At 39.1% G+C, this 14,798-nt stretch overlaps 1 protein-coding gene across 2 annotated transcripts in view; it reads right to left on the bottom strand.

Annotated features, from left to right (window-relative positions):
• AIG1 (androgen induced 1) overlaps window positions 1-12,644 on the bottom strand; it is a 257,957-nt gene extending 245,313 nt beyond the window's left edge. For both annotated transcript variants that reach the window (XM_018053284.1, XM_013966567.2), the window contains exon 1: window positions 12,432-12,644. In XM_018053284.1, coding sequence (XP_017908773.1) covers window positions 12,432-12,572 — 141 coding nt within the window. In that variant the 5' untranslated portion in view covers window positions 12,573-12,644. The remainder of the gene's footprint in view (window positions 1-12,431) is intronic.

Raw genomic sequence — 14,798 nt, 5'->3', positions numbered from 1 at the left:
GCAAAGTAATGTCTCTGCTTTTGAATATGCTGTCTAGGTTGGTCATAACTTTCCTTCCAAGGAGTAAGCGTCTTTTAATTTCATAGCTGCAGTCATCATCTGCAGTGATTTTAGAGCCCAAAACAAGAAAGTCAGCCACTGTTTCCCCATCTATTTGCCATGAAGTGATGGGACCAGATGCCATGATCTTAGTTTTCTGAATGTTGAGCTTTAAACCAACTTTTTCACTTTCCTCTTTCACTTTCATCAAGAGGTTCTTTAGCAAATTCTTAAAAACATGGCCAGACACATCATAATCAAACTGTTGAAAATTAAACACAAAGGGAAAAAACTTCAAGCAAGCCAGCGGAAGATAACACATTACATTCAAGGGAGCAATGGTTTGGATGACTGTGGACTTCGCATCAGAAATCACAGAAGCCAGATGACAGTGGCACAACATCTTTCAAGTGATAAAAGATTAAACAGAATTTTATACGCAGTGAAAATATCTCTCGGGACTGAAAACAAAATTAGGAGGAACTCTCTGATTAAGGAAAATTAAAATATATAATTTGTTCCCAGTAGAACCAATATTAAGGAAATACTAAAAAAAAAAAAAATTCTCAGGCTTACAGGAAATGATATCAGACAGAAATGTGGACACAAGGGCTGAAAGAAGAACAACAGAAATGGTAAATATCTGGGTCAAGAAATAGACTATTTTACTCAACCAAGTTATTTAAAACGTTTGACTTGAGAGCAAAACTTAAAACACTGTCTGTGGATTTCTCAAGTTATGTGGGTGTACTTAATATGACAACTAAGTGGGGGGAGTGAAGCAATAAGGTTGGAATGTTTTAATTGAAATGGTAAACTATTCACTCTAGAATATGTAAAGTAAGTTGTGTATTCAGTAATCCAAAGAACAGCAACTATAATAATACAAAGAGATGATCCAAATAGCCAATAGTGAAATTAAAATGAATATTAAAAAGTAAACCAGTAGAAGGCAGGAAATGGGGAATGAGGAAACAAAAAAAAAGGTCAGAAAAAGAAAATAATAAATGGCAGACCTAAATCTAACCATTTCAGTAATTAAATGTACACGGTATCTACTAAAGTATAGAGATTATCAAATTAAATTTAAAAATAAGACTCAATATGTTGTCAACAAAACAATCCACTTTAAATATGTCACTACAGATAAAAAAGTAAAAGGATGAAAAAATATACAATCCAACATTTATCAAAAGAAAATTAGAAAAGTTATGATAGTATCAGGCAAAGCAAAGAAAAATTATCAAGGAAAAAGAAGAATATTTATAATCATGAAACAAATAATTCATCAAGATATACAGCATTCCTAAATGTGTATGTACTTAACAAAATATATGCCCCAAAATATGTGAAGTAAAACTGAAACAAGAAGTAGCCAAACCCACAATTACACTCAGAGACTTCAAGGTTCCTCTCTCAGTTAATAAGAGAGTAGTCAGACAGAAAGTCAGCAAGATATAGGGGACCTGATCAACATTATTCACTAACTTAATGTAATTGACACTCAAGTGTACATGGAATATTTAACATGACAGTCCATACTCAAGGCCATAAAAACAACAAATTTAAAAGAAGTGAACTTATGCAGAAAATGATTTCTGATCAGAATGAAATTAAGCTAGAAAAATGACAGAAACATATCTGAGATATAGCCAAAAATGTATAAATTAAACACCACGTGTTTCAATAACCCATTGTAAAACAGAAAGACTCTGGTAAGGGCAAGGGGTGTACAGGAAACCTCCCTACATTGCCTCAATTTTGCTATGAACCTAAAACTGCTCTAAAAAAATGAAGTCTTAATAATTTTTTGAATTTCAAAGGAGATATTAATATATTTTTAAATGAATGACAATGAAAATAAAGTATATTAAAATTTGTAACCTGAAACTAAAGCAGTATTAAATATTATAAAAGAAAAAAGAACTCAATTTAATAAACCTGTTTCCACGTTAGAAAACTAATAAAAGAAGAACCAACTAAACCCAATACAAACAGAAGGGAGAAAGTAATAAAGTTTAAATGCAGAAATCAATGAAACTGAAAAAAAGAAAAACAATAGGACAAAGCCAGCAAAACCAACAGCTGACCTCTGAAAAAATAAACAAAACTGAGAAGTCCTTAGCCATACTAATGAAGAAAAAAGACACAGATTCCCAATGACAGGAATGAACTCTGGTTATCACTACAGACCCTAGAGACAATGAAAGAAAAGGAGAGAATCTTGACATTAGATGAAATGAATCAATTCCCTGAAAGATATAAACTACCACATCTCAAAAGAAAAGAAATAACCTGAATAATCCTATGTCTTGAAATCAACCAAATTGAATTTTCAACCAAGGAAACTCCAGGCTCAGTGATTTTCTCTTGTAAATTCTATCACAAATTTCAGGAGGAAGTAATAGCAAATTTACTCAGTCTTCTTCCAGAACATCAAGGAGGAATAAGGCTACACCATTACAATACTATCAAAGCCAGGCCAAAAAAAAAAAAAAACCCAAAAACTACAAATATTCCTCATTAACAGAAGGTAAAATCAACAAAATGCTAGCGAATTGCCATTTTCTTCTCCAGGGATAAAAAGGACACTATACCACAATCAAGTGCATTCACTCTGGGAAAGCAGGATCAACTTAATATCCAACAATCAACCAATGTTAAGAGGGAAAAAGTCATATGAACATACCAATAGATGCAGTTAAAGTCACATGACAAAATTCAACATCCATTTACGATATTTTTAAAAAAAGCTTCTCAGTAAACAAGAAATAGAAGGAATTGTGCTCAAAGTGATAAAGAGGGTATGCAAAAAATCTATAGCTAATATTATACTTAAGTGCAAAAAAAGTCCCCCTAAAAGTGAAATGACAAGACTATCCACTCTCAACGCGTATTATGAATATCATATTAGAAGTCTTAAACAAGACAATAAAACATGAAAAAGAAATAAAAGGCATGATGATTAGAAAGGAAGAAAACTGTCTCTATTACCAGATGATATGACCGTCTACGTTAAAAAAAAAAAAAAACTCCATGAAATTCACAACAAAGCTCATAGAATGAATAAGTGAGTTAGCAAAGTCACAGGATATAAGGTCAGTATGTAAAAATCAATTATATCTCTATATACTAACAATAAACAACCAGAAAGTAAAATTTAACAAAAGAATACTGTTTCACTAAAGAGGATATACACATGGCAAGTAAAACAGGAAAAGATGTTCAAGATTATTAGGCACTTGAGAGATGCAAATTATAACCACAATGAGAGGGCACTACACATCAGTTAAAACGGCCAAGATTTCAAAATAGTGACACCACCACATAACTGTCAACATGAGGGGAAAATGTATCGCTCGTATATTGCTGGTGGAAATGTAAACTGGTATAGCCATTCTGTGGCCCTAGATAGTTTCTTTTAAAACTAAAATTGCAGTCATGATAAAACCCAGAAATTGCCCTCTTGGACATGTATGCCAGAGACATAAAAACTTATGTTCACATAAAAACCTATACATGAGTATTCATAGCAGCTTTATACATAATAGCTCAAAAGCAGAAACAAGCCAGATTACTTTCAATGGATGAATGATTAAACAAAGTGTGGTGCATCCATACCATGACAAACTCATGGTAAAGTAAAAATATTGCCTTAGCTGAAAAAGTATTTAATAGGCACAACTTACCAAACACCATAGCTGAGGCTAACCTGCCTTAAACATGCTTAGAATACTTACATTAGCCTACAGTTGGGAAAAACAGCCTAATCCAAAGCTTAATTTAAAATAAAGTGTTGAATGTCTCATGTGGTTTATTGAATAATCTACTGAAAGTGAAAAACCGAATGGCTGTGTGGATACAGAATGGTTTTAAGTGTATCAGTTGTTTGCCTTCCTGACCCCATGGCTGCCTGGGAGCTGAGGCTTGCATCACAAGAGCATATCGTACTACATATCACATGCTTATAAACAAAGCAAGGGTCGGCAGAGTAAAGCTTCTTGCCCTGGCTTCTGCTGTCAATGCACAGTATAGATAGGACATGAATGCTGGTTTCCTGACTCTGCTCCTAGGTGTTAACTACCTGCGTCCTGTCCCAACCAACACTCTGAGCCCCTTGAGCTTGCTCGTATTTCCAAGCGGCCTCACAACCAGAATGGCGGGGTTCACATCCAGAATGACAGGGTTCACTCTGGTGACATCCACCTCTGTATGAGAGTGTTCCTTTCCTTTTTCCCCTTCTGCTTAAGCAAAGGAAGCTGCTAGAGGACAGTCTGAGCCCTTGATCATCCATAACTGCTCACTTATAAGTAAAATGAGGGCTTCCTTTGCAGCTCAAGTGGTAAAGAATCAGCCAACAATGCGGGAGACCTGGGTTCGATCCCTGGGTTGGGAAGATCCCTTGGAGAAGGGAACAGCTACCCACTCCTGTATTCTGGCCTGGAGAATACCATGGACTGTATAGTCCATAGGGTCGCTAAGAGTTGGACACCACCACTGAGCAACTTTCAATGAATGTGTAATGCTTTCATACCATCAAAAAACTATAAAGTTGAACCAATGTAAATCGGGGACTGCCTCTACTAACAAAATGTAAAGATAGCCCCAGATAGCAAGAAAATGTTTGCAAATCACATATTTGACAAAGAACTTCTATTTAGCATACACAAAAACTCTCTAAGCTTAACAATAATAAAACAATCTTTCCTTAAAATGGGCAAAAGATTTGAACAAGGACCTGGAAAGGAGATATATATATATATGATAAGGATGTACAAGAAAAGAGGCTTAACATCATTAGTCATGAGGGAGATGCAAATTAAATAACACTGTACACCAATCAGAACAGCTAAAGTAGAAGACACTTGACAATGCCCACAGACGAGGACACAGAGCAACTGAAACTCTCATAAATTGCTGAAGGCAGTGGCACGTGAAGTAACCACTCTGGAAAACAGTTGGGTGGTTTCTTATCAGGCTAAACATATAATTGCTATATAACCAAGTGATTCCACTCCCAGAAAAAATGAAAGCTCATGTTCATACAAAACTTGTGCAAATATTTATAGCAGCTTTTCTTACAATCACTCCAAACTAGAAAAAAACTCAGATGCACTTCAGTTTATCAGTGAATCAACAAAGCAATATATCAATGCCATAAAATACTACTCAGCATTAAAATGGAACAAACTGTGGATATACACAGCAATGTGAATGAATCTGAAATGCATTATGCTAAATGAAAAGAGCCAGATTCAAAGACTATATACCATATGCTTTATATATATGTATTTCTAGAAAAAGCAAAACTATAACGATAGAAAACAAACCTGTGGTTGTTAAGATTCAGGGAGAGGGTTTGACTATAAGGGAATATCACAGGAAAATATTCTAATATTTTTAAGTGATTGCGGTAGCAGCTATGTGATTCCCAGGTGGCTCAACAGTGAAGAATCCACCTGCCGAGGCAGGAGCCACAGGAGATATGGTTTCGACCTCTGGGTTGGGAAGATTCCCCGGAAGAGGAAATGGCAGCCCACTCCAGTATTCTTGCTGGGATAATCCCATAGACAGAGGAGCCTGGTGAGCTACAGTCCATGGGGTCCCAAAGAGTTGGACACGACTGAGCATGCGTGTAGGCTATGGAATTCTATGCAACAGAATTGTACAAATTTTCTGGAATGCTATGTGTTGATCTGAAATTAAACTGTTAAGTTATAACACATCCTGGGAGATCTAAATATAAAGTCAACACGAAGGGGCTAAACCATTATCTCAACGATTTTTTAGAATTTCATGCTTCTAAAGCATTGTCTTAAACACATGCCATTTGCTCAAGATTCAAAATGACAGTGTTCTTGCCACCTGGTGAATTCCAGCAATTTCTCTGATGATTCTCCATTAACCTATTTGATCCAGCCTACCGAAGCAACATCCCATACCTTGCTGCCCTCCATGATGGATCTGCTCCAGGGGTTTTCTCATGTGCATAGAGAGAGCCCTGTACTCAGTCCTCTGGCAGGACTACCGGGCAGAGGAGACAGGGTCCCTTTAACTGTCTAGCCACAGACTGCTAGACACAAAGCAAGCTATGTTGTTATGGAATCCTAAGCAGTAAGATTTTTCCAAGTGTGCTTGGATCACGGGGACATCTGATTCAATATGGAAAACTGTACTATTGTTCACACTTCCACAGAAACATGTGATATTTCAGGGGAACACAGAGAAACAAATGAAAGCCTCAAGAGCAGCTACCAATTTTGCTAAATGTTATACCAGACACAGGGAATGGCAGAGATGGGAAAAGAAGTGACCTCAGCATGGTCAGATGACTCTGTAATTTCAATAACATTTGCAACTCAGAAAGGCAATGAGTGATTATATCATCAACTATTTCCCCAACTCTGACAAATCCAGGCCCCTATTTTATGCTTGGTCCAAAAGAAACACTTTCAAAGAGAGGGAAGAGAACTCTGTGCAAAGTATCCTACTCAAAATTCTTCCCCCAGGTTAGGAAAAAGCATTATTTAATCCTTGAAGTTTATATGCATTTAGGGTCAAGTCTGATTGCACTGAAAAAAAAAAGTTGCAGTTTCACAATATTGAACACAACAAACCTGTCTAATTTTGTTCAGACTACTCAGTGAACTACTGGCCTTCACATGGCACTATGTGGTTTTGACTGGCAAAGCTAAATATCATAGTTACATAATGGTATATAGACTCTCCTCTCAAGATATTTTATTTCCTATTTGAAATTAAGCCATGGACTAGAATCAAGAACATTTTCTTACAAGTATATAAGAAAATGTAAGACAAACTCAAATGCATCCTTTAGTATACTTACACTGCTCATTCTCCCTTTTAAATATTTTTAAAGGTCAAAAATTCTTAGCATGCCTAAAAGAAAAAAATGTATCCTCCAGGTATACTTGACCATTTCCTGTTCTTTGAACACCCCAAGCTTTTCCACATCTGAACTCTTATTTATCCTGCTTCCTCTGTGGTTTTCTTAAATTCTTTTACAACACAGATTTAGATAACAAAAATAAGTATCCAGATTGTATTACCTTAAACCTCTGCAAAAATGCCTTCACCCAGTCAAAACAGAAGACCATGCCTTTGGCTTTCATAAAATCATAATATTAAAAAAAACTATAAGAATATTTCCATAGATAATCTGCGGAAAATAATCAAAGGCATTATCTGCTATGCTACCCAAGGTCATTTGTATGACTAGCTGAGCGGTAAAGAACCTTGCAAAGTCAGTTGTCTGGAAAGAATTGTATTTTTCCTGATAAATTGTTATGCTTCCTTTATTCCAACAGTAGAGACAATGCAATCAAACGTGTATTCTTTTTCGCTTGGTTTCCCTGAAGATAAGCCAAATTTGTTTCTCAGCTGCAACAAACAGCCTACCCTTGGTGCCAAATACATATTTTTCTCTTTCACTTAAAGTTGTCATTTTTTTTACAACATCGTTTTAACCATGTCACAATAAAAGTGACATAATTAAATATATTTTGAAGTATGCTTAATTGTTTTAAATATAGTAGGCAGAATTAATATATGAAGGCTGTTTTCTACAAGCTATTCCATAGTAAATGACAAAACAGAAACAGTGTGGCCTAGAGCAGTATTTTTAAAACTGGAATGTGCAAAAAAATCACAGAATGATCTTATTAACAGGTAAATGCTTATTCAGAAAGTCTGGGGAAGAGCCAAAGGTTCCACATTTCCAGGAGGCTCCAGATGAGATCACTTCTGGTCCTCAGACCACACTCTGAGGAGGTAGGGCCTCACCAACATTCTGCCTGTGCATGAATGGAAAGTCAGCACAGGAGAAATAATGAATATAATGGAGCCCTAAGACACAACAGGGCTTCCCAGGTGGTTCAGTGAGAAAGAATCCACCTGCCACTGCAACAGATGCAGGAGGTATGGGTTTGATGCCTAGATCAGGTGGATCCCCTGGAGTAGGAAATGGCAAACCCACTTCAGTATTCTTAGTCCACGGGGCCACAAAGAGTTGGACACAACTGAGCATGCACACACGCAAGACATGATAACCCTCGAAACGGTGAGAACCACGAACTAGAGCAAATGGGACCAGATCATCACATTTCTGTTTCAATTTTTAAAAATCAAAGCATCTTAAATCCCAAGTCTATAATAATTTTTTATAAATGTCCAGTTCATGTTTTTCAGAGAAGTTGATTCTCATTCATGGTTTAGACATTCTATCGTATAGAGCTCAGTAAAATTCTGATTGATATATTTCCAAAAATCCACAGTATTTTGAATGGTTATAGGAGGACACACAAGGAAAGAATACTTACTGAACACATGGAAAGATGCTCTCTATTCAAATGTTTACTAAACCCCCACTATTCCAGTACTACTCTTAGGCCTCAACATCTAGTCTGTTTTTTTTTTAATTTATGTTGGTTTGATTCTGATTCTTCATTCTATCACGTTGAGGGTCAATTATTATATAACTTGGGAAATTACTTGATTAGTGAATAAGTGAATGAATCTACATCATTTGAAGAAAATTCTTCACCAGTAATACTGGTTAAGAAAATATTTGAACAGTAGTCAGTTCAGTATTTTTTTCTTTCCAGTTTATTTCCAGTTAAGAGTATTCCTTCTGGCATGGCATGCTGCACAATGGTAATTTCTAAAATACTTCACAGTAAAGAAAAGGCCTAGTTTTTCTGAAGCTATTCCACTTTTATAGATTCTTACATTGCCCGTTGTCACATGTATGTCTTCCCAGCACAGTTTCACAGATGCAGAAGGGAAAAACCTGTATTATGGTTAAAACTAAAATTAACCAATTGTCTAATATACATAAAGAACTAGCTAAGTCATTATCTTATTAACGTTTAAGGTTTTTTTTTTAGGTCACAGGCTTTAGAGCCAAGTGTACAAGCTTTCTATTGCGGCTCCAACAAATTACCATAAGTTTAGTGGTTTAAATGCAGATTTATTTTTTCATGGTTTATTATTTTATGGTTCTGGAGGTCAGAAGTCCAAAATGGGTTTCACATGACTAAAATCAAGGTGTCAGCAGAACTGTGTTTCTTCTGGAGTCTCTGGGAGAGGGGTTATTTCCTTGCCCTTTACAGCCTGTAGACACCTCCCACATTCCTTGGCTCTTGGCCCCTTCCTTCACCTTCAAAGCCAGCAATGTTTTATCTCTCTGTGACTTTCTTCCACTGTCCCATCTTCCTCCAACTCATTCATCTCTTCTGCCTCCCTTCACTTTTAAGAAACCTTGCAGTAACGTAGATAAACTGCTATAAACTATAGATAAACCTCTCTCTTTGAAGGTCAGTTGATTAGCAATCTTAATTCCTTTGCCATGTAACCTCACATATTTACAGGCTCCAAGGATCAGGATGCAGACTCTTTTTTTTGGAGAGGGGGTGGTCTATTATTCTGCCTGTCATGCCAAGTGTTCCATTTCCATTTACTAACTTGAATTTTCCTGAAGCACGTTTAGTTTTCTCACTGTTCTTTGATTCTAGGAAACGAAGCTCTTAGGGAAAAAAAAATAGGGTAAGATTACTGATAGCAATAACTTGCATTTCAGTTTTTAGCCATGAGCTCAGATTCTATTGGGATGACTCTCATACTCAAAGAAAGATACAGATATGGCTGGAATGGCCACTGTGGCATAACCATATTATCCTGGATCCATGTTGCCTGAAATTTCTGAGCTACATTTTGGTAAACTGATGCCACGGATCACAGAATCAGAGTGTGACCACCAGGATAAATGTCTTGATTCTCTGTGATCTAAGTTGCCTACTAAGTTGCCTACAAAAAGGGCCTTTTCCTTTAAGTTTTAAGAAACTAAATCTTCTTTCAGAATTGCTCTAATGGGTTTAGAACCATTAAAGATGTCCAAAGCACTGAAGTAATAGTGTTTATTATTTTCTTAAACACAGAAAAAATGAGAAATTAAATGAGTCAATTATAGTAGCCTAATCTTTTCATGACATTACTAGGGATTGACAGGATGGTTGTTTAAACAGCTGTACAATGCTTATGCGCCAAAGACTCTAAATCTCTAATAACAAAAAGAGTAACACTTTGCATGAGTGTTTCTTTGAATATATTCTAGACTGTACTTTCTCACAGGAACTCTCGACTAAGGATTTATTATATTTCAATCCAAAGCCACAGAGATAGAGTTTGAATGATTGGCTGAAGGCCCTATGCAAACTGAATCTAAATGTAAAACAAAGTAAAAGCTTCAAATTTGAATTCATGGCCTAAATTCTGATAGACAAAAGCTTGTTTGTGGTGATTATCATTATTTAAAACAGGCAGGTCCAATCGCCAAATGCTAAAATACAAATTGTATGACAGTTTAAGCAGTCAGATGGGTTCTATTAAAGTTTGATGTCACACAAAGGTTATGAAAGATATATTGTTTCTTGTGAGTCTTCTGTAACACACAGTAAGCCATGCCAGTGTGAGAAGTTGTCATCTCTTGCACGGGTTAATGACACCCTCAATATCTCCCCCTCTCACCTGCTGATGCTCTCTCCTATGCCCTCAAAATTACATCTAATACTTCTGAGAACTGTTCACAGCTCCTATGGTTCTGGTGAGGTTTTCATCAGTGTATCAACTCAATGCAGTTCCTTGGGCCAGCTCTAAGTGAAGTCAAGAACAGGATAAGGTAGTGATCCGAGAGATTTTCTTCATATAGCCAGTAAAAAAGAATTCTGAAAATCTATGCACATATTTCTCAATAACATCTAAATGTTTAAACATCTAAATAACCTAAGTTTGCACAGTTGAAAGGGGACATGATTTCTAATGCTCTGATCCATATTTATTAGAATCTCAGGACTGCAGGTTTCACTGAGTCTATGGAAGATTAGAAAAGGTAGAGCCGGCGGATGAACTAATCAACCCAAGACGACCTTCTGTCAAGACAAGTCTGACTTCGTTTTTCAAGCAAATATGAAGATAGTTCTAGTGACACCAGTCCATCTTCTGAAAGCTAAAAGGAACAGATAAATACAGCACAGAGCCTTGTCACGTGCTTGAGCCTTGGATGAATGGGGCAGAAGAAAGGAGAACTGGCAGGCAATAGCCATGTTCAGAGGCAGATCCGTTTCAAGAAAGACCTGGAAGTTGAGGAACTGAAAATTGAAACCCCTGAAACACTATGTCCTGGGCAGTCTTGGTGCCCAATTTGAAGAGTGCTGAGAAAAAAAATGACTTAAATTCCTCTCAGAACATATCTAACAAGATACAGATTTAAAATGGCATTTCTACACAAAACTCCCGCTGACTGCATTTCTTTGAAGGATCCTCAGCCTTTGGAAGTATCTCAAAACAGTTATCAAGTTCTCTTCATCAAAATGAAGGGTCAACAATAAGAGATTACCATCTCGTTTGTGCAGCGAACCTCCTGTAGTGGTAGTTCTGGCGACCGGTTTTACTGGGTTCTACATTTTCTCTAGTCCCTAGAACTTCTCGCTTTTCTCTGTTCGTACTTGACCATCTTTTACTGTGTGTTTGAGCTCGTCTTAGTCACCTACCACCTTGAAGTTCCTAGGTTCCACCCCATGTCCTTATTGAGTCTTATGCTCAGGCTGATTCTCTGGCCCTTTTAGTGCCAGAAGTGGTAAGCTGTCGAAAAGAAAGGGAACAAACTACAACTTCCAAGGCCATGATACTGTGCCAACAGAGGAGTTGCTTATGCAAACTACTGTGAACTTTTACACGGTAAGATAGGGAGAAGTGTAGCGTCACAATGAGAATACATTTGGAAAATCTTTCTCTTCTAATGTTTCTGAGGACAAAGTTTGGAAGTAAATTAGTGACAAGGGGCAAAAAAAAAAAAACAGATAAAAGGAAGACAACTTTATTAGGCGATTTCTCTTTTTTCTGAGGAGCTTTCTCTTCTTTGTGAGGAGGACTCTGGTCCTTTCAGAGGAAGCTTCAAGTCATTCGAAGATATCCAGGGTCTTCCAGCTGCTGCAAATTGATCCCACGGTGGGTGCTCTGGAAAGCATCCTGGGGGTCGAATGGGTCTCAGGCCACTCCTGATCAAGGTCGTCCGATCCATTTGCTAAGAGGAGAATCTTCCCAAGGCACCTCTTAGAAGCAGGTGTGTGTTCCCCTCCAAAGAGCCCACCACCTGGCTGCGACCCATCTGCACTTGTGCCCCAGCTACCAGGCAACGCTGGGTGCTTCCGAAGGTACTGCTGCGGGGGCAGCGGGGCCTTTGAGACGCAGTCACTGGGGAAAAAGCGAGGACGCGGCTAGATGCCGGCGGCACGCGCGCAGACGCCGACGCACCCACAAACACACGCGGGTTCCGGGTGCGGGGAGGACGGGGGAGGGGAGGGGGGCGGCCTTACCAGATCAATGAACGTCAGGAATTTCCAGCTCCCTCCGTAGGTCTGATGCGAGGGCATTTCGATGGCCTTGTAGTTGCACAGGATAGAGCAGTAGGACAGCAGGATGGCCACCCGCAGCACCTGGCAGGGGACAAGCGCCATGTTCGCCAAAGGCCTGGGCGGCGGGGAGGACGGCGCCGGGCGCGGGCGGGCGCCGTGGGAACCCCGGGCGGGGCGGGGCGGGCGGAGGCGGGGCGCGCCCCGCGGGACCGGCGCGAGCGCGAGCGCGCGGGCGACCGCCCGGGCGGGGCGGCGTGTGCGGGCTCCGGCGGCGGCCGGGTGGGCGGCGTGGCGTCAGCTCTTTCGTCATCTCCGTCATTCTGCTGCTGCCTTCGCCAGCCCTGGAGACCTGGCCGGGGATACCCCCTCGGAGTCCCAGGAGCGGGTGGGCGGCCTCCGAGGGCTTCCAGGGCTCGAGGAGCGCGCATGGGGCTCCGGGAACCGCGGCCCGCGGCGTCTGCCGGGCGAAGACGGAGCGCGGCCCGGGCTGGGCGGGCGCGGGGCCGGGCACCGGGGCCTGGAAACCCGCTCGGAAGGAGGGGACCCCAGTGTGGACCAACGGTCCAGCTCGAGGACTTGCTGGCCGAGTGGCACCGTCGGAGGCGTGCACGTGGGGTGTAAACCGCACATCCCACCCGCCTCCTGTGACTTGCTTGCGTTTGGACCCAGTTGGAATTTTAGTGTTAGACTACCGTTAATCATTATGAAATTCCCTTGTTAATTCTATTCCAGCGGGCAGACTGCCCTGCACTTTTCCACTGAAGGTTTATATTAATAAATATCCTGTCGATATATAACAAGACAGACTAGACAAAAAGTTTATAAATAAAATGTTATAAAGCAAGCATTGTCAGACAACAGTTTTATGCATTAAGGGCAAATTATACTGAGTCTGGATGTAAATTCCTGTATGTAATTTAATACTAATCTTTTGAGAGTTAAACTGGTTTTGCCCTTTTTTTTTTTTTATGCTACAATGCCAGATCTTAATAGAAGGAAAATAAATATAAACTGGATTCCCTCTGCCTTCCAGTAAATGCTGTCACACTGAAGTTGCTTCAGTCCGTGGGCAGCGTCACATTTCAGCTAACCAGATGCAGCATCAGATTATGAAAAGACAACATAGGTATTTCCTGTTGGTACATTTAAAACAGGTGTCCTCTGCAAATAGTCTCTGAGTCAGAAAATGTGGAGTCAGAGCAGGATGAGCAGAGTGCCGGAGGTAAAGTAGCAACTCATGAATGTTTTGCTGAATTTTTCCACCCGAGCTCTTAACCCAGAGAAAACCAGTATATATTTTCTAATTGGCCTTATAGTTATGCTAATAGAAATTATAGTGTTCCCCAAATCAAGATAATTCCAAGAAGATTCTACTAGCATAAAACTATTAATTATTGACAAAGCCTGATTTTATCTTCATGTAGAAGTTGGGTGCATTTTTTAAAAAATTGTGTGTCCATGCTCCATGGTCAAAAAATTGCAAAATTAAAAAGCACATCTACTGAAAATCTAAGTTAAGTCCCTAATAAAGATTTTTAATCACTATAAATACACTGCAATGACTGCATATTTAGTTGAGAAAGCCACTTTTCAGGGGTTATTTGTAGCTCAAAAACCAAAGAAATCACCCTTTGGCAAAATAATGTGTCTATTTGTTCACAGACATGTGTTTATTATGGACTGAGTTTCCAAGGAGAGCTCTGTTGCTCTAGAGGGCAATTGGGAAGATTAAGAAGCAGGTAAAAATCACTCTTTTTCTCTATATTTGATGCTCATTACAGATTTTTTAAAATATATAAATTTATTTATTTTAATTGGAGGCTAGTTACTTTACATTATTGTATTGGTTTTGCCATACATCAACATGAATCCGCCACGGGTGTACATGAGTTCCCAATCCTGAACCCCTCTCCCACCTCCCTCCCCATACCATCCCTCTGGGTCATCCCAGTGCACCAGCCCCAAGTATCCTGTATCCTGCATCGAACCTGGACTGGTGATCCATTTCACATATGATAATATACATGTTTCAAAGCCATTCTCCCAAATCATGCCACCCTCGCCCTATCCCACAGAGTCCAAAAGACTGTTCTATACATCTGTGTCTCTTTTGCTGTCTTGCATACAGGGCTATCGTTACCATCTTTCTAAATTCCATATATATGCGTTAGTATACTGTATTGGTGTTTTTCTTTCTGGCTTACTTCACTCTATATAATAGGCTCCAGTTTCATCCACCTTATTAGAACTGATTCAAATGTATTCTTAATGGCTGAGTAATATTCCATTGTGTATATGTACCACAGCTTTCTTATCCATTCATCTGCT

The sequence above is a fragment of the Capra hircus genome, chromosome 9 (assembly GCF_001704415.2).
Source record: "Capra hircus breed San Clemente chromosome 9, ASM170441v1, whole genome shotgun sequence".
Classification (NCBI taxonomy): Eukaryota; Metazoa; Chordata; class Mammalia; order Artiodactyla; family Bovidae; genus Capra; species Capra hircus.
Note: the sequence above shows the minus strand (reverse complement) of the source record. Positions and strands in the feature narration are given on the sequence as shown.